The 17,964-nt window shown below is 42.8% G+C and overlaps 1 protein-coding gene across 5 annotated transcripts in view; it reads left to right on the forward strand.

Annotated features, from left to right (window-relative positions):
- Positions 1-17,964, forward strand: part of MARF1 (meiosis regulator and mRNA stability factor 1) — a 46,745-nt gene that overhangs the window by 18,465 nt on the left and 10,316 nt on the right. Inside the window, exons 8-21 of one of the 5 annotated variants that reach the window (XM_017533238.2) lie at positions 858-1,286; positions 1,489-1,646; positions 1,735-1,893; positions 3,184-3,376; positions 4,393-4,571; positions 5,761-5,841; positions 8,638-8,874; positions 9,001-9,120; positions 10,461-10,636; positions 12,364-12,584; positions 13,727-13,869; positions 14,040-14,173; positions 15,415-15,617; positions 16,601-16,828. In XM_017533238.2, the coding sequence (XP_017388727.1) occupies positions 858-1,286; positions 1,489-1,646; positions 1,735-1,893; positions 3,184-3,376; positions 4,393-4,571; positions 5,761-5,841; positions 8,638-8,874; positions 9,001-9,120; positions 10,461-10,636; positions 12,364-12,584; positions 13,727-13,869; positions 14,040-14,173; positions 15,415-15,617; positions 16,601-16,828 (2,661 nt within the window). The remainder of the gene's footprint in view (positions 1-857; positions 1,287-1,488; positions 1,647-1,734; positions 1,894-3,183; positions 3,377-4,392; positions 4,572-5,760; positions 5,842-8,637; positions 8,875-9,000; positions 9,121-10,460; positions 10,637-12,363; positions 12,585-13,726; positions 13,870-14,039; positions 14,174-15,414; positions 15,618-16,600; positions 16,829-17,964) is intronic. The other 4 variants (XM_017533245.2, XM_017533266.2, XM_017533255.2 and 1 more) reach the window with 4 other exon arrangements.

Genomic DNA, 17,964 nt, shown 5'->3' on the forward strand with positions numbered 1-17,964 from the left:
TGGAGTTTTACTCTTGTTGCCCAGTCTGGAGTGCAGTGCCACAGTCTCAACTCACCGCAACCTCTGGCTCTCAGATTCAAGCAATTCTCCTGCTCGCCCTCCTGAGTAGCTGCAATTACTTCTGCTCGCCCTCCTGAGTAGCTGCAATTACAGGCGCATACCACCAAGCCTGGCTATTTTTTGTATTTTTAGTAGAGACGAGGTTTCACCATGTTGACCAGGCTGGTCGTGAATTCCTGACCTCGGGTGATCCGCCCGCCTTGGCCTCCCGAAGTGCTCGGATTACAGGTGTGAGCCACCGTACCTGGCCAAAATCCAACTCTTTCAGGTGTACAATAATTTTTAGTAAATTGAGTTGTACAGTTTTAGAATATTTTTGTCACCTCAGTAAGATCTATTATGCTAATTTATGGTTAATCCCCTTCCCCATTGTTAGACGCTACTAATCTTTCTGTCTCTGTAGATTTGTATTTTCCGGACACTTAATAGAAATGGAATCATGCAGTATACAGACTTCTGTGCTTGGCATCTTATATTTTTATTTATTTATTTATTTTTGAGACAGCATCTCACTCTGTCACTCAGACTGGAGTGCAACAGCCTCAACCTTCTGGGCTCAGGTGATGCTCCCACCTGAGTAGCTGGGACCGTAGGCATGCATCACCATGCCTAGCTAAAGCATATTCTTTAAAACAATATTCATTTACTTTGTTGACACTACCCTCTCCCATTTAAATCACTGTCACCTCCTTTCCAAAGTTTTAGCTGAAGTTTGGAGGTCACTCATTGTTCTTATTTTGAAATTGAATGTGTGCCCTTGAGTTAACCTGATGTAACACTTCTTTCCTCTGTATTAGCAGTGCCACACTCTGCTCTATGTTTATAACCTACCAGCAAATAAAGATGGCAAGAGCGTCAGCAACAGGCTCAGACGCCTGTCCGATAATTGTGGTGGGAAAGTGCTGAGTATTACAGGCTGCAGTGCAATTCTCCGCTTCATAAACCAAGATAGTGCAGAGCGTGCTCAGAAGCGAATGGAAAACGAAGATGTCTTTGGTAATAGGATCATTGTGTCATTTACTCCAAAAAATAGAGAACTCTGTGAAACAAAGAGTTCAAATGCAATTGCTGATAAAGTGAAGTCTCCCAAAAAACTTAAGAATCCAAAATTGTGCCTCCTCAAAGATGCAAGTGAACAATCTTCCAGTGCCAAAGCCACGCCTGGAAAAGGGTCACAGGCAAATTCTGGATCTGCTACAAAAAATACAAATGTTAAAAGTTTACAGGTAATTTTGATACCTCTTGCTTTCTGAAGTTTATGGTAGGTTTGGTTTCTTCGTTTCTGTCTTTTGTGCACCCACTTGCTTTTGGTGTGTCTCTTTTTGATCTCAGTGTTTGATGATACTCAAAGTCAGCCGTTTTCTGTAAAGGATTTAACACATCTTGGGTACTTAAAATTTAAACCCCACTTTGCTTGTATCTTTAAAGGAGCTGTGCCGCATGGAGTCAAAAACTGGTCATAGAAACAGTGAGCACCAGCAAGGTCACCTGCGGCTGGTGGTACCCGCTCATAGTAACTCAAGTGCTGCAGTGCCGATGGCAAAAAACTCCGGGGCAGCAGAACCCGTTTACAAAACCAGTCAGAAGTATGTGAAACTGCTCTTTCTCGTAGTTGCTTCTCGAATGTGAAGGAAGACATATGACCTTTTCCCTTCAATTTTCCCCTTCTGTTAGAAAAGAGAACCTCAGTGCCCGAAGTGTCACCAGTTCTCCTGTAGAGAAAAAAGATAAAGAGGAGACTGTATTCCAAGTGAGTTACCCGTCTGCTTTTAGCAAGTTAGTTGCATCCAGGCAAGTCAGTCCTCTGCTCGCATCTCAGCCTTGGTCTTCTAGGTGAGTCCAGCTTCTTGACCCATTGGGGTGATTACATGTAATAGGACAGATTATGAAATAGTATGTTTGCTGAAAAGAATTCAAATACTACTGAAATGCACAGACTAAAAGATAAGTCTCCCATCCCTCCTCTGCCAGTCCCCTTCTCCTCAGGTAATCATCGTTAACATTTAGGGGCAATGCTTTCCCCTTCCATGTGGAAATTGTGGCAAGAAGAGGTCAGAAAAAGAAACCCGTTGGAGAGTGCCTGGCCAGTGCTGGGAGGCATGTTAAGATGTTCCTATGTTGACTGTGTTGAGGAGAAAGCCCAAACGAGGCATGCTTTGGTGGTTTTTATTAATATGGTACTGTATGGGAAGCTGTTTGAGAAGTAAGGTTTTCTGTAAACCACAGTCACTGTCTACCACTATCTCACACCAAGGCTTGGGAAACAGAAGCCGTAGGGCTATGTTGCTTTCCCATGGGCTGCTTTTAGCATTGCGTTTGTTATCCTGAGTTGGTGACGAATCACTGTAGAAAGTGGCTATGGATCCATAAAATTATATCTGAAAAGCCAAATAAAAGTTTTCTTTATGTGCAGAAAGAACTACAGCATGTGAGCAAGAATGTTTTAATTCTTTCAGAACTGCAGAGGAGGTTAAATGCCTTAAATTGGCATCACAGGCTGATTTCCTAAGGATAAAGACCCAAAGCAGAAGGTTAATTCATCAGGACTGCCTCTAATTCCTGCCTTTAGCTTTTAATAACCCAAAGAAAGAATATTTGATATTAATTGATTGGTGGTAATTAGGAGTCAGTAGATAGCACTCTTGACAATGTCTGAAATCAGTGTGTATTTAAGATTAAAAACACGACTGGGCACAATGGCTCACACCTATAATCCCAGCACTTCTGGAGGCCGAGGCAGGCAGATCACTGGAGGTCAGAAGTTCAAGACCGGCCTGGCCAACATGGCAAAACCCCATCTCTACCAAAGATACAAAAAAGATTAGCTGGGTGTGGTACACGTCTATAGTTCAGCTACTGGGAGGATGAGACAAGAAAATTGCTTGGAACCCAGGAGGTGGAGGTTGCAATGAGCCAAGATCCCACCATTGTACTCTAGCCTGGGTAACAGAGTGAGACTCTGTCTCAAAAAAAAAAAAAAAAAGATTAAAAACATGTTTGAAAACCAAATGTTTGGTTTGGTTATGTTGTGACTTCTATATATAATTTCAAGCAAAGCCTAAATGATAAAACCTAAATACATAGAACAGCTTTTTAAGATAATCTCAATATGTGTGTTTTAAGCAGGAGTATGTTTCCAAATCTTTTAAACAGAGCATCCCCACTTGCTTTCAACATTGCAAATTCGAGCAGCGGAGCCGACTGCCTAGACCCATTTGCAAATGGTGCTGATGTCCAGGTCAGCAACATAGACTACAGATTATCTCGGAAGGAGCTGCAGCAGCTCCTGCAGGAAGCATTTGCCAAGCATGGCAAGGTAACCTTTTCCCTCTTGTGTTTGCTTTGTTTTACTCTTTGATGGAATTTCTAGTTAAGAGGACTTAATTTGATAAACATAACTGCAGCCAGGGTAGAAGTGTAGCTGAACAAGTTTGAACTCCTTCCTTTTCCCTTTGGTCTGCTCAGGGTAGTGCTGTAAATCTGTTTTTACAATATAGCCCCAGAGAGCAGGATACCTAGCAGTGAGAAACTCTTGTCTTTGGCAGAAATTTAAATGGCAATTTGTGACTAAGCACGGTGTCTCATGCCTGTAATCCCAGCACTTTGGGAGGCTGAGGTGGGCAGATCACCTGAGGTCAGGAATTTCAGACCAGCCTGGCAAGTGAAACCTTCGTCTCTACTAAAAAATAAAAAATTAACTGGGGTATAGTGGTGTGTGCCTGTAGTCCCAGCTACTTAGGAGGCTGAGGCAGGAAAATTGCTTAAACGAGGGAGACAGAGGTTGCAGTGAGCTGAGATCGCGCCATTGCACTCTAGCCTGGACAACAAGAGTGAAACTCCATCTCAGGAAAAAAAAAAAAGGCAAGTTGATAAATAAAACATTGCTGGATTTTAGTTAGCTACTCCTGCTGAAATACAGGTAGGATTTAAAGTAATGTTGGCTGGTTTTGTTTATATCTTATATATTTGACTCCTTTTTTAGGTGCAGTTTTGCTAAAAATGCACCTTTAATGGAGTCTTAAAATGGCCATGCCCTGGCTTTGTAGGGTCTGGAAAAGACCCCAAAAGACTTCCTCCCATGTGTTGGCCTCTGAGCCTGCCTTGGAGAGCTGTGTGTGCTAGAGCACACAGGCAGGCCAGGCCAGTGTCACATCTCTGAAGGTCACCCCATCCTCAATCACTTACATCCTGGTCAGCAGAAGAACAGAGTTCAGACAGTTCTTTATGGAAGTACTGCACTCCGCAAACGTGTTCTTCATGGTTCACCTTCAGTTTTAAGACGACAGGGCTCTGGGCATATATAGCCTTCAGTTTTTCCTTTTCCTGTTGTAGGTGAAGAGTGTTGAGCTCAGCCCTCATACAGATTATCAGCTCAAGGCTGTTGTGCAAATGGAAAATTTACAAGATGCAATCGGTGCGGTGAATAGCCTCCACAGATACAAAATTGGCAGCAAAAAGATCCTGGTCTCACTTGCCACCGGGGCTGCCAGCAAATCACTCTCTTTACTGAGGTAAGAAACAGGCAAGCTGTTTATTTCAGGAAATAACATTTGACCCAGAAACAATTTTAGAAATAATAAAAATAGATTCTATCACATTCCTAACCCCCTTGTGGCAATTGCACGTGGAATAATGCTTATTCTAGATTGAAAGAGTTAGAAATAAGCCATTTGACTCTTTTCTAAGTCATTAATCAAAGGTGGAATACAGGTTAAACTTGACAGGCACTTGGGAGTAAAATAATACGCAACATGTACAGAACAGGTTCTAAAAATAGTAGACCCCTACGATAAAAGTTTATAAACCTGAAAAGTCTAAAGTATTACCTTTAGATCTCAGAATAAGGTAAATTTGTCTGTAAAGACTATATCTACAAAGCTCCAAGCTCTCCATTTGCAGATACACCCTTAGTGTCAAATGGATACCCAGCCCTGTTAAGTCTACCGTAAGACTACATCAGTCTTAAGAATCTGGTGATGGTTTTATTCATAGTAAGATGTGATACTTCTTTGAGTCTCCCTGTTTTGGGGATACTGGTAAAACAGGACCCACTCCTGAATGTCTCCTTGGATTTTCAGAGATCTTTTCTTGAACTTGTACTTCACTGTTACTTATACTACGAGTTACTTTGTTGTTGTTGTTGTTCTTAGAATAAAAATAATATTCATTAAAGACAATTTGAAAAGTTTAGAAACATAAGTAGGGGGAGAAAACCATCCACAGTCCTGTGGCTCCAAGCCAATTACCCTTAATAGTTTGGCATTTTCTTTTTGTTTTGTTTGGGTTTTTTTCCTTGTAGTATTTTTTGGTGCCTCTTGGTTTTTTAAAACCGCAGTTGAGACTATGTTGTCTAGTTGTGTGTCCTCAACAGTAATGGCAATCATATATATCTAACATAAACTGCAGTATGGGAGGAGATATTTAAGCTCTTCTGCCTTTTGATCTGAATAAACTATGTGTCTTGGCTCCACTGATGTGGAAAACCCTGTGATTGGTAATAATTGTAGTGTATAACTTATTCTTTTCTCATTACCTTCTCCCTAAAATTCTTTCTTTAATTTTTCTGGAAAATAAATTCTGACATAGCAGAAATTGGTAAATTTATTTTGCATATGCACTGTGTTAATTTTATGAACTCTGATTATACAACTCATAACATGGAGGAAATGGTCTGTCCCCTAATTAAACTCTGTCTTACAGTGCAGAAACAATGTCTGTTCTTCAGGATGCCCCTGCCTGTTGCCTGCCTCTGTTTAAATTTACGGATATCTATGAAAAAAAGTAAGTTAGCTTTATTTTTTCTTTATCCAGTCAGTACTGCTTGGTGACTTACATGCACAAAACCATGGTAATGACTCTTGAGGAAGTTCAGCCTGATAGAGGAGAGGAGACAGAGACACTGGTGTTCAGATTTATGTGTAAATTATGTTTAGCAGACATTTTAAAAATATATTTTATTTTTAGCAATGTTACATGTTCGATCCTCAGTGCTGTGCTTATTTTTCCACTAATAGACTGGTTTTAGTTTTGGGGGTCTTTTTGGAGACAGAGTCTTGCTCTGTTACCCAGGCTACAGTGCAGTGGTGCAATCTTGGCTCACTGCAACCTCTGCCTCCCAGGTTCAAGTGATTCTCCTGCCCCAGCCTCCCAAGTAGCTAGGACTACAGGCTTATGCCACCAAGCCTGGCTTAGTTTTTGTATTTTTAGTAGAGACAGGGTTTCTCCATGTTGGCCAGGCTAGTCTCAAACTCCTGACCTCAGGTGATCCACCCACCTCAGCCACCCAAAGTGCTAGGATTACAGGCGTGAGCCATTGTGCCCAGCCAAGTTTTTGCATTTATTGGATGAACAATTTTAAGAAGTAGATTGTAAGCTTCAGGACGGCAGGGACTGGCTCTGCCTTAATACTGTATCCTCAGCATCCAGCACATTGTAGATGCTCAGCAAGGACTAGCGATAGTACGACCGAGGCACTGCACAGAAGCAAAGCTGGGCAAGACTTAGGCCTTGTCCTTGAGGAGCTTATGTCTAGCGGGAAGAGAACGTGCTCATGAATCCCTATGGATGGTGAAGAAAACTGATTGGAAAGGAGGATAAAAGGCTTTGAGAACACAGGAGGGGAAGAACAAGGAACTTGGCCATTATCCCGTGGATAATAGGGAGCCACTGAAGTGCTGGAGGAAGGAGGGAGGGGAAAGGTGTGGTGACGGGAACCATGCTGCAGAAAGTCTCTTCTCATAGCAGTGGTGTCTGAGATGGCATGAATAGGGGAGGGAAGGAGGCAGAGAGGGAAAATGTTACATTAGTCCAAATTCTGAGCAGATACTGCTGGGGCCGAAAGAACTCGATGTTATAAAATGTCAAATGTCATTGAAATTGGAGTGGGTAACTACTTTTTTTTAATTAAGATTTTTTTTTTTTTTTTTGAGACAGGGTCTCTGTCACCCAGGCTGTAGTGCAGTGTCACAACCCTAGCTCACTGCAGCCTCAAACTCTTGGACTCAGATGATCCACAGACCACAGGGATGTGCCACCCTGCCCAGCTAATATTTTTTTTGTTTTTGTAGTGATGGGGTCTTGCTATGTTTCCCAGGCTAGTCTTGAACTCCTGGCCTCAAGGAATTCTCCCACCTTGGCCTCCCAAACTGCTGGGATTACAGGCATGAGCTACCACATCTGGCCTGGGTAACTAGTTTTATGTAGCAAGCAAGGTAAAAGGTAGAGGTAATTTTGATTCTGAGTATACAGCAAGTTTTTGGCCTTGATTTTGGACATGCAAGTTTTAGGGGGCTGTTGAAAGAGCTGGGTAAGAGAGTTCACACAAGTCTTCTGCACATTGAGGGGCTTCTTTGGGAGAGAAGTCGGCTCTGCAGATAGGGCAGTTGTTTGCCTTTAGGACGATTGGGACAGGCTGAAGAGCAGATAAGGTTGGAAGGGGGGAAGGAGAAATAGAGGACAGGAATGGATGGAATGGCACCAGGGCCAGGGGTGTAGGCGAGCACCAGGATATGTGCCAGGAGAGCCCTTAGGAATGGGAGAATCCAGGGCCATGAGGATATGTGTGAGGTCTGAGGATGAGGCAGGGGCCGCTCATGACTTTTGAGTCATCGCTACAGAGTCCTGTGGCTAAAATCCAGGAGGGAACGGTGTGAGAGACCGGGGTAACACAGCAGAAGCAGTTCCTGGGCGGCTGGGTGTTTGCATTCCACGGACAGGGGAGAGTACAAGACTGAGAGTGAGAGTACAAGGGAGAATGTGTCTCTGGGAGGTGGGAGAGGATGAGGGGCTGGTTTGCTAGATGAGAATCGGAGCATATGTGGGACACTGGGAAGGAACCACTGGTCAGGCAGTGAGAAGAGCAGGCAATACTTAGCACTTTCGATGAGCCAGGTTCTGTCCAGGCCTAACCACACTTAATACTCATATCAACCCTGTGAGATAAGCGCTATTATCACCCCGTTTTACAGGTGGAAAAAGTGAGGCCCTGATTGGTTGTGGCACTTCACTAAGGTCACACAGGTTGAAGTGGACTCAGGATGTGAACCCAAATCTGCTGACCTCCAGGGCCTGTGCCTTTAAGTTCTCAGTAGGAAAGATAGAGGTCGGGAGGAGGACTGGGGAGTCCAGTGTCAGAGGGTATGTGTGTGGGTCACGCATTTGAGGCATAGGAGAGGTGATAGTGTCATGGGAAGCATGCATTCTTCTGAGAGAGGAGAGCAGGGATGGTGAGAAGCAATACAGAGAATTGGAAGTGAGGGGGAGCCGCATTGAAAGAAGTCTTATCAGAGAGCTCTCCACCTCAGAGAATTCAGCGAGGCCAATTATAGCACCTGGGCAGGGGCTGGGGGTGGCTACAAAATGATTTGAGCATTGTCATGGATGGTGCCAGGGATGACTCAAAGGAGTACCAGGCATCACTGGTTTGGTAGTGGATGAATTTGTACTAGAATTGTTCAGTTTTACCTTTGAAGAGATGGAAGAACCGTTCTTGGTTATTGCTCTTTATTTAAAACAGGACGGGTGTTTCTGTATAATCAAAGAAAAACCTAATCAGCATCTTTCCTCTCTTGCTTTTAGGTTTGGACACAAGTTGAATGTGTCAGATCTATATAAATTAACAGACACAGTTACAATCCATGAACAAGGAAATGGAAGGCTGGTGTGTCTCTTAGCCAGCAGTCAGGCCCGCCAAAGCCCATTGGGGTCTTCCCAGTCACATGATGGCTCCTCCACGAATTGCAGCCCGATTATATTTGAAGAGTTAGAATATCATGAGCCTGTTTGCAGACAGCATTGTTCCAATAAGGATTTCAAGTATGCCACCCATTTTCCTTTAGAAATCATTCTTTTCTGTAAGATTGGGAACATGGTAGGATGACCTTGTGAACATTTTAGACCCCTGCAGAATGTCAGCTTCCTGTTTTGTTCTCTTTTCTTCAGTGAACATGAATTTGATCCAGACTCTTACAAGATTCCTTTTGTGATCCTTTCTTTGAAGACATTTGCACCCCAGGTTCACAGTCTTCTCCAGACCCACGAGGGCACCGTGCCTTTATTGAGGTGAACCATATCAAAGCCTTTGTTGATATAATGCCCTCATTTTCCTTTTTATAGGAAGTCTGCCTTTTCTGCCCATAACCTCTTTACAAAGAAGTTCTATAGAATGCTTCATCCTGATGTGTTTATCCTTCAGTAAATGCACCACATAACCACATTTTGGCCAACCATGGACTGTATGTGGGACAGTGGTCCCATAAGATTATAGTAACACATTTTCACTATACCTTTCTAACGTTTAGACACACAAATACCACACTGCTTACAGTATTCAGTACAGTAACAGACTGTCCAGATGTGTAATTCAGGAACCATGGGCAGCACCAGCCTCTGTGTACAGTGGGCTATAGCATCTAGGTTTGTGTAAGTGGACTTGATGATGTTTTCAGATGACGGAATCACCCAGCAACACATTTCTTAGTACATACCCCTATCACGAAGTGACCCATGACTGTATATATGAAATCGGATCCATTCACTCAGTACTTCAACAAGAAAATATGTGTTTGTAGCTGGGTGCAGTGGCTCACGCCTGTAATCTCAGTACTTTGGGAGGCTGAGGCGGGCAGATCATGAGGTCAGGAGTTCGAGACCAGCCTTGCCAAAATGCTGAAACCTGCTCTCTACTAAAATACAAAAAAAATTAGCTGGGTGCAGTGGCGCACGCCTGTAATCTGAGCCACTCAGGAGGCTGAGGCAGGAGAGTTGCTTGAACCTGGGAGGCAGAGGTTCCAGTGAGCTGACATCGTGCCACTGGACTCCAGCCTGGGCAACAGAGCGAGACTCTATCTCAAAAAAAAAAGCAAATGTTTGTTTGCGCTACATTTTAGAAACATAAACATGAAGAGGACAGTTTCTTCCCACTGGGAGGAGGTGTGTCATAAGTGCTGTAATAGAAATCTGCACAAGTGTTGAGAGTACACAGCTTCAAATACGTGTACATTTCAAGACTTAGAACTAAGTATTCTTCAGAAGTTCATTTAAACACTCCATGAGCCACAATAGTAGACCGAATACAAAGGCCGACACAGGACTCAGTGGTCCGCATGCCCCTTCTGATGGGGAAGCAGACATGGAACTTACTTAGAGCCCAGCTGCCTTATTTTTTACCCCCCTCCTGGAAAACTACTCGGGAAAATGCCATCAGAATGTATCAAAGAGGTCAGGGCCACAGTGCCTGCCTCCTTGGGTCCTGAATTTTAACCTTCAAACCCTGATCATGAGCAGTCAAACAAATGATAAACACATACGTTAGACCAAAGCCTTCTGTTTAGCAAGTGCTTTCTTTTCCATTATTTTAATTTAACCTTTCCTTTTTTTTTTTTTTTTTTTTTCTATTTTATCTTTCCAGATTGTTACACTGCAGAGTTTGGTGATCTAGAAGTAGTGCAGGAAAACCAAGGAGGTGTTCCCTTAGAGCACTTCATCACCTGTGTTCCAGGCGTCAACATTGTCACTGCGCAGAATGGCGTTAAAGTGGTCAAATGGATTCACAACAAGCCCCCGCCTCCCAACACTGGTAGGTGTCAGGTATTTTGTCCACCTGTCCCCCATGAGACCAGAGGAGACTATAGGCTTTTATTTCAAACAGCAACACTGTTTGCCAAGTGTGAAAGCACGATGGCTGTGTCCTTTAATCTTTTGAAAACTTTCTAAAATGCTTGAGGGCAGAACTAGACTTTGTTTTTTAGATAGGGCCTTGCTGTGTTATCCAGGCTGGTCTTGAACTCCTGAGCTCAAGCAGTCATCCCACCTCGGCCCCCTAAAACGCTGGGGTTACATGTGTGAGCCACCGTGCCTGGTCAGAGCTAGACCTTTTGAAAGTACAAACATAAGTTACGTAAAAAACTTGAAACTCAAATTTCACATTTATGGATCCCTTTAGCTACCTAATTTTGTGAAACATTTGGCTTGCCAGTTGACTGGCCTTTTAAAAATAGTTTTAGGGGCTGGGCACCGTAGCTCATGCCTGTAATCCCAGCACTTTGGGAGTTCCAGGCGGGCAGGTCACCTGAGGTCAGGACTTTGAGACCAGCCTGGCCAATATGGTGAAACCCCATCTCTACTAAAAATACAAAAATTAGCCGGGCATGGTGGTAAGTGCCTGTATTCCCAGCTACTCGGGAGGCTGAGGCAGGATAATTGCTTGAACCTGGGAGGTGGAGGTGGCAGTGAGCTGAGATCGTGCCATTGCACTCCAGCCTAAGCAACAAGAGCAAAACTCCATCTCAAAAAAAAAGAAAAAGAAAAAAAATAGTTTCAGGTATTTGGAGAGGTATCACTTAATGCAAATTTACCTTTGAAAGTCATTTTGGTCCACATTTTGGACTTTGATAAATGTGAAGATAAATTCAAAAGACCAAGGTATTTGGATCTAGATTTGGGTGACTGTCTGAGTTTCAGGCATATCCTGAGTTGGAGATGTCTAATGCCACTGCCTATGAATAGCACTTTAAATTGTTGCCTTCCTTTATATACACATACTTCCTTCTCTTTGTCCGCAACACTCCTTTGTCTTCTCCCGCCTTTTCTTCCCTACAGGAGAAAAGGTGAGGATAGCCAAGGAATTCTGCCTGAGTCGGCCTGCTCTTAGGAATATCTGTAATCAAGTTTCTTAGAGGATACCTCCTTCATTTTCCCTCTGTCTTAGACTTCTCAGGGGCCACTGCCCCTTTCTCCTAAGCCCTGTGCCCACAAGACTCTTCCACCTTTCTATAAAGATTTCCATCTGATTATTTATACTTCTTTAATTGGGTATAAGCAGTCAAGATGGTGTGAAAACCTGTCTCTTATACCCTTTTATGTCATGCTAATTTTACAACATCACTTTCTGTGGTTTTCTGGGTAACAACATTTTCAGTTCCATTATGGGTTAATTTTGCTCTTCTGGGCTACCTTCCTGATGTCCGTTTATAACTTTGTGGGAAAGTATGTTCCACATGACCAGGTTCCAGATGGATCTTTGAAATATAACCAGTTTCTAAACTGGGAGCTTTTTGTGTATTTTCACTTCTACTATAAATAACACTGTAGTAGACTCTGCTTTGCCTTGGCCACTTAACTTTGAGGATTAGTAGGACAGCATTTGCCAGCCTGTGAATAAGATAGACTAGCTAGTTATTGGACTATGAGACCTGAATTTAGAAACTGAGACATAAAGCAGCTACTCTGTTTGGTTTCGTCTGCTTCCCCGTGGTTGAATTCAAATCTGTGCTTTTTGTCTTATACATGTTCTTTTTCCTCTAGACCCTTGGCTTCTGCGTTCGAAGAGTCCTGTAGGGAACCCCCAGCTGATCCAGTTCAGTAGAGAAGTGATTGACTTGCTGAAAAGCCAGCCATCTTGTGTCATACCCATCAGTCATTTCATCCCATCCTATCACCATCATTTTGCAAAACAGTGCCGAGTGTCAGATTACGGATACTCCAAGCTGATTGAGTTATTAGAAGCAGTGCCTCATGTGTTGCAGGTAAGGCAGGAATATTCCTCCATGGCTTTGTCTGTATCCGTCAAAGAAACAGGATAGGTAGTAACCTAATCCTAAGAAGTCAGTTCTGGGCAGAACATCCTCTAAAAGCTTTCTTCAGAGGGAAGGAATAACACTCAAAGGTGGCTTTTCAGTTTTTCAGAAAGCTACTAGTTTTCAGTTTTAGAGGAACTCCTTGGAGGACTGAGGAGTATTTTCCCTCCAAGCTCTATAGGTGTTCTTCATCCCAGCACAGCTTTCTCCAGAATTGTTCATGATTATAAGAGCTGCCGCCGGGCGCAGTGGCTCAAGCCTGTAATCCCAGCACTTTGGGAGGCCGAGGCGGGTGGATCACGAGGTCAAGAGATTGAGACCATGCTGGTCAACATGGTGAAACCCCGTCTCTACTAAAAATACAAAAACATTAGCTGGGCATGGTGGCGCGTGCCTGTAATCCCAGCTACTCAGGAGGTTGAGGCAGGAGAATTGCCTGAACCCAGGAGGCGAAGGTTGCGGTGAGCCGAGATCGCGCCATTGCACTCCAGCCTGGGTAACAAGAGTGAAACTCTGTCTCAAAAAAAAAAGTAAGAGCTGCCATGAATATCCACATACTGTATGTTGGTGCCTATGTAAGAGTCAAGGGCTTAACCTTTCTTCTAAATGTAACTCGTTGGAGACAAGTGTAATGTGTAACTAGCTGGGCTAGAGTATAGCACCCGATCCTGTGAAGATTTTGCCAATTAACTCAGAGTGTTATAGTAGCTTCCCACTCACTAAAAATGGCTTGAAAAACTTGAACTGTCTTTTAGAGTTGAATTGGTTTTCTAGACCAGTTTGTCTGGACAACCGATACACTTTTCATTTCTGTACTCACTACTTTTCAAAAGATTACACTTTTCTATATTCAACGACTATTTGGGAGAGGGTGCACCGGACCAAAAAAAATTAGAGTTTCAGGAGGCTGGACTCATTCCTTTTGACCAGCTACATTTCGTTGATTCACATATGTTTGAAATGGAACACATTCTACGTAAGGGGAGTCATTCTGTGAGGCCGCTAACAGAAAAGAGGGTGAGCCACTAGCAAGGAAGTCACTGTCTGCTGAGGTCTTACGTATGTAAATAATCAAACCATTTGCTTTGCAGATTCTTGGAATGGGCTCCAAACGTCTGTTGACCCTTACCCATAGGGCCCAGGTGAAGCGCTTTACTCAGGATTTACTAAAACTTCTCAAATCCCAGGCCAGCAAACAGGTCATTGTGAGAGAATTCTCACAGGCTTATCACTGGTGAGTTGATGAACAGAAATGAAAGCAAAGATTTTAAGACACTTTATCCTCTCCCAAATTCTAAATATTTATCTAATGTTTCTATTAAGCATTTTTTTGGAAAACTTGTAGTTCTTTCACTGATGGTTGATATTACTCATTCTTTATCCACTTCCATTGTTAAAACTTAGGTGTTTCTCAAAGGACTGGGATGTCACTGAATACGGTGTTTGTGAGTTGACTGACATCGTATCAGAGATTCCAGACACAACCATCTGCTTATCCCAACAAGATAATGAAATGGTGATTTGTATTCCCAAAAGAGGTATGTGACTTACATTTGCTGGAAGGATATTGTCTGCCTCCTGTTATTTTAAAATAGCATGGCAGAGAAAATGTGGTTTTTTTCCTCCCTCCTGTGGTTCCTGAAGATTCCACAGAAAGCACAGTGTGAAAACCGCTGTTCTTTGGATTCTGAGTTCTTCAAAGTAGGTGAAGCTGTTCTCAAGAGGAAAAGTCAGCTGGCTTTTTAGAATTCACTCTAACGGGAAAAACGGGCATGATCAGCACTTCCCGCAGATTCCTTCTGCAGCCTGTCTTGTGGCTGTGTGAGCCATACTCCTCCAGTTGAGAATCTGTTACCATGGCTGTCGCTTCTCTCTTCTTTTTAACTCTGAGCTACATTATTTACTGTGTACGCTTGAGAAAGGAAGACAACTCGCATGAATGTTTTGTTTTGTCTTTCAAATTTTAATAGTTGAGATCAGAACTGCACAGGTCCCGTTACGGATAGAAAGTACTGTATTCGAGGGATGCGAAGCCCCCAGATACCGAGGGCCAATTATTCGTGTCTGCAGGTTTGGCAGGGTGGACCGCAGGACTTGAGTAGGTGCGGATTTCGGTGTCCAAGCGGGGTCCTGGAACCAATCTCTTGAGAACACCAAGGGATGACTGTATGGCTGTTTCCTCCTTCTATTATCTGGTTCTTAAACCGTATGGAACATTGGTATCCATGAAATCATAGAATTCCAGGGTTAAAGTTAGTAATGCCAGGATTTTTCCAGTTCTCACCTAAAAATTAATAGAAACAATCTCAGCTTAAGCTTTTCCTCCTCTTTATTTTGGTTCTGCTTTTGAAGCCTGATATTCTTTTCTGCTAGCGAGTTTTAATGAAGATCCGATGAATAAACAAAAAAAACTGGGGCTATTCAGAGTGTGATTTCATGGGAATAATTTCTCAAGTACTTGTTTAAGTACAGGGATCTGGGTGTGTGTCAGGTTAATATATATGGGGCAGGGGATAGAAATGATTTCTAGCTTGTAAGATTAATATATATGCATTTCATCATTTACTGTAATAGTATCATGACTTGCCTGGTATTCTGCCCTGGAACATGTTTGAGAACAACTTGCAAAGAGGGAAGAGTATAGGTGTTTGTTTTTTAGGTCATGTGTGTTTGGAAGGCAAGAATGATACTGCTTATAAATTCTAAAAAGGATTTACTGTAGTGCAGGTGTTGAGCACAAATGGGAAAAAAAACATTGTGATTTTATGTTTTTTTAAAGAACGCACTCAGGATGAAATAGAAAGGACAAAACAGTTCTCCAAGGATGTCGTTGATTTGCTGCGTCACCAACCCCATTTCCGGATGCCGTTTAATAAATTTATTCCCTCTTACCATCACCATTTTGGCCGGCAGTGCAAACTTGCATACTATGGGTTTACCAAACTACTTGAACTTTTTGAAGCCATACCTGATACTTTACAAGTGAGTGAAGAAATTCTTTTATAAAGTATTTTTCTTAACAACATATAGGAAATTTTTTTTCATGTTCAAGACCTATTTTCCTGGGAAGTAGGGGGTTATGAGAAAGGATAAAAATCTAAGCTGTTCGCATCAGAGAAGCAATATTACAGACTCATTAGTATTTTTAGATAAATATGGCATTTTCCTTCAGTAAAGAATTATTCAAACTTGTTTTAGAGTAATTATTGAAAAAAGGATTAAGTAGGCTGATGTTTTTTTTTTTTGAGACTGAGTTTCACTCATTGCCCAGGCTGGAGTGCAGTGGCTTAATCTTGGCTCACTGTAACCTTCACCTCCTGGGTTCAAGCAATTCTCTTGCCTCATCCTCCCAAGTAGCAGGGACTATAGGCGCACCAGCATGCTCAGCTACTTTTTGTATTTGTAGTAGAGATGGGGTTTTACCATGTTGTCCAGGCTGGTTTCAGACTCCTGACCTCAACTGATCTACACGCGTTGGCCCCCTAGAATGCTGGGAAAACAGACTTGAGCCACCACGCCTGGTCAATTTCTTACACTGAATATTCGCTTATTAGTTTTATACTTTTCAAATCCTTCATGTTGAAAATAGGGCTGAGTACATGAGTAACATGAGGTACAAGAGCTAAGCTCTTAAGCTGTTGCTAAGTTAAACCACATTTCTGTTGATTTTATTAATTTTTTTTTTACTATTGAAGTGCTTTTTAAAAATTGTTTTATTGTGGCAAAATACACGTAACATAGAATTTACCATCATAACCACATATCTACAGTCCACTAGTGATCAGACGTTCACATTGTTATGTAAGCAATCTTCCGATCTTTTTCGTCTTACAGAACTGAAACTTTACACCCATTCAATAACACTGACTTGTTTTGTTTACTAGTTGCATACATTTTTGTGCTATTTAATTCTATTAACAACCGTATTTTGATTATTCTTCCTCTCCCGCCATGTGTTTTTGAAGGTATTGGAATGTGGAGAAGAAAAGATCCTTACTCTGACAGAGGTGGAGCGGTTCAAAGCACTAGCTGCCCAGTTTGTTAAGCTCCTTCGGTCCCAAAAAGATAACTGTCTTATGATGACAGATCTCCTTACAGAATATTCTAAAACTTTTGGTTATACATTTCGTCTCCAAGACTATGATGTCTGTTCCATTTCAGCTTTAACTCAGAAACTCTGCCATGTCGTGAAGGTAAACGTGTTTTTTTTTTCCTCATGGGATAAAACTCATAGTGGTTGAATTCTCATTAGGACGTTTGCTTGTGCTGTAGCGTTTTCATATTTACACCTTGAACTACTTACTGTTGCCTTTGTGTCATTAGTACTTATTAGGTAATAGGAGAAGCCTTGGTTCGGGAGTTTAGATTTTTGGTCTTCCTCTTGTGTGTTTCTGAATGGCCTTACCAAAGCAATGCCTTTGTGAACTGATGAGGTCATGCTTCACTCCAGGGTTAGACCATCAGGTGGCCTGGGGTGAAGGTCACTTCAGCACTGCCTGCGTCAGCTCGACTCCTTCTAGTGAGAGCTTTGCCTCTGACGTTCTTGGGAGCCCGTAATCACACACTGTGTCTTCTCCCTCTGCATTCCCACCCACTTCAGAGTAGAAATTAGGAGCAAGCGTGGGTGCAGAGTGGCCTTTGTCGTTGGCAGAGGTATAGTAGAGAGGGCAGTCGTCCCGTTTTCTGCCCTGGACTGCACTGGCCCTCTCTGAGTAGCTGCCAGTTTTCAGGCCCCTCCCCCACAGGACCAGGAACAGTCACTGCCAGGAGGAGGGAATGGAAAGGGAAGCATGAAGGATGGCACCCTCAGTGGTAGGCCCATTACTAGCTGCATTTATTTCTGTGTCATTTAATTCCTTAAACAGCTAGAACGGGTTCATTCTCCCTTTCCTCCCCACTGTGGTGGAATTTTTTTTTTTTTTTTTTTTTTTTTTTTTTTTTTTTTTTTTTTTAGGCGGAGTCTTGCTCTGTCACCCAGTATCGAGTACAGTGGTGCAATTTTGGCTCACTGCAACCTCTGCCTCCCGGGTTCAAGCAGTTCTCCTGCCTCAGCCTCCCAGGTAGCTGGGATTACGGGCACCCACTGTAGACTGTGAGAGCAGCAGTTGGGGTGTGGCTTTGCAAGTGCGGGCTTAGGGAAAGCAGGTGGTTGGATTCAAGGTAGGAGTTTACCAACAGGTGCCAGGAAAAGGCATGGGATGAGGGAATTTAAATATTGACAAGAATGTCAGTGCCAAGATGACAAAAGAGGAGAGTGAAGCGGGGGAGGGGGCTGGTGAATTGGGAACACACAGGAGGCAGCGATGCTTCCTGGTTTTTTTTTTTTTTT

The sequence above is a fragment of the Cebus imitator genome, unplaced genomic scaffold (assembly GCF_001604975.1).
Source record: "Cebus imitator isolate Cc_AM_T3 unplaced genomic scaffold, Cebus_imitator-1.0 Scaffold4, whole genome shotgun sequence".
NCBI classification, from domain to species: Eukaryota; Metazoa; Chordata; class Mammalia; order Primates; family Cebidae; genus Cebus; species Cebus imitator.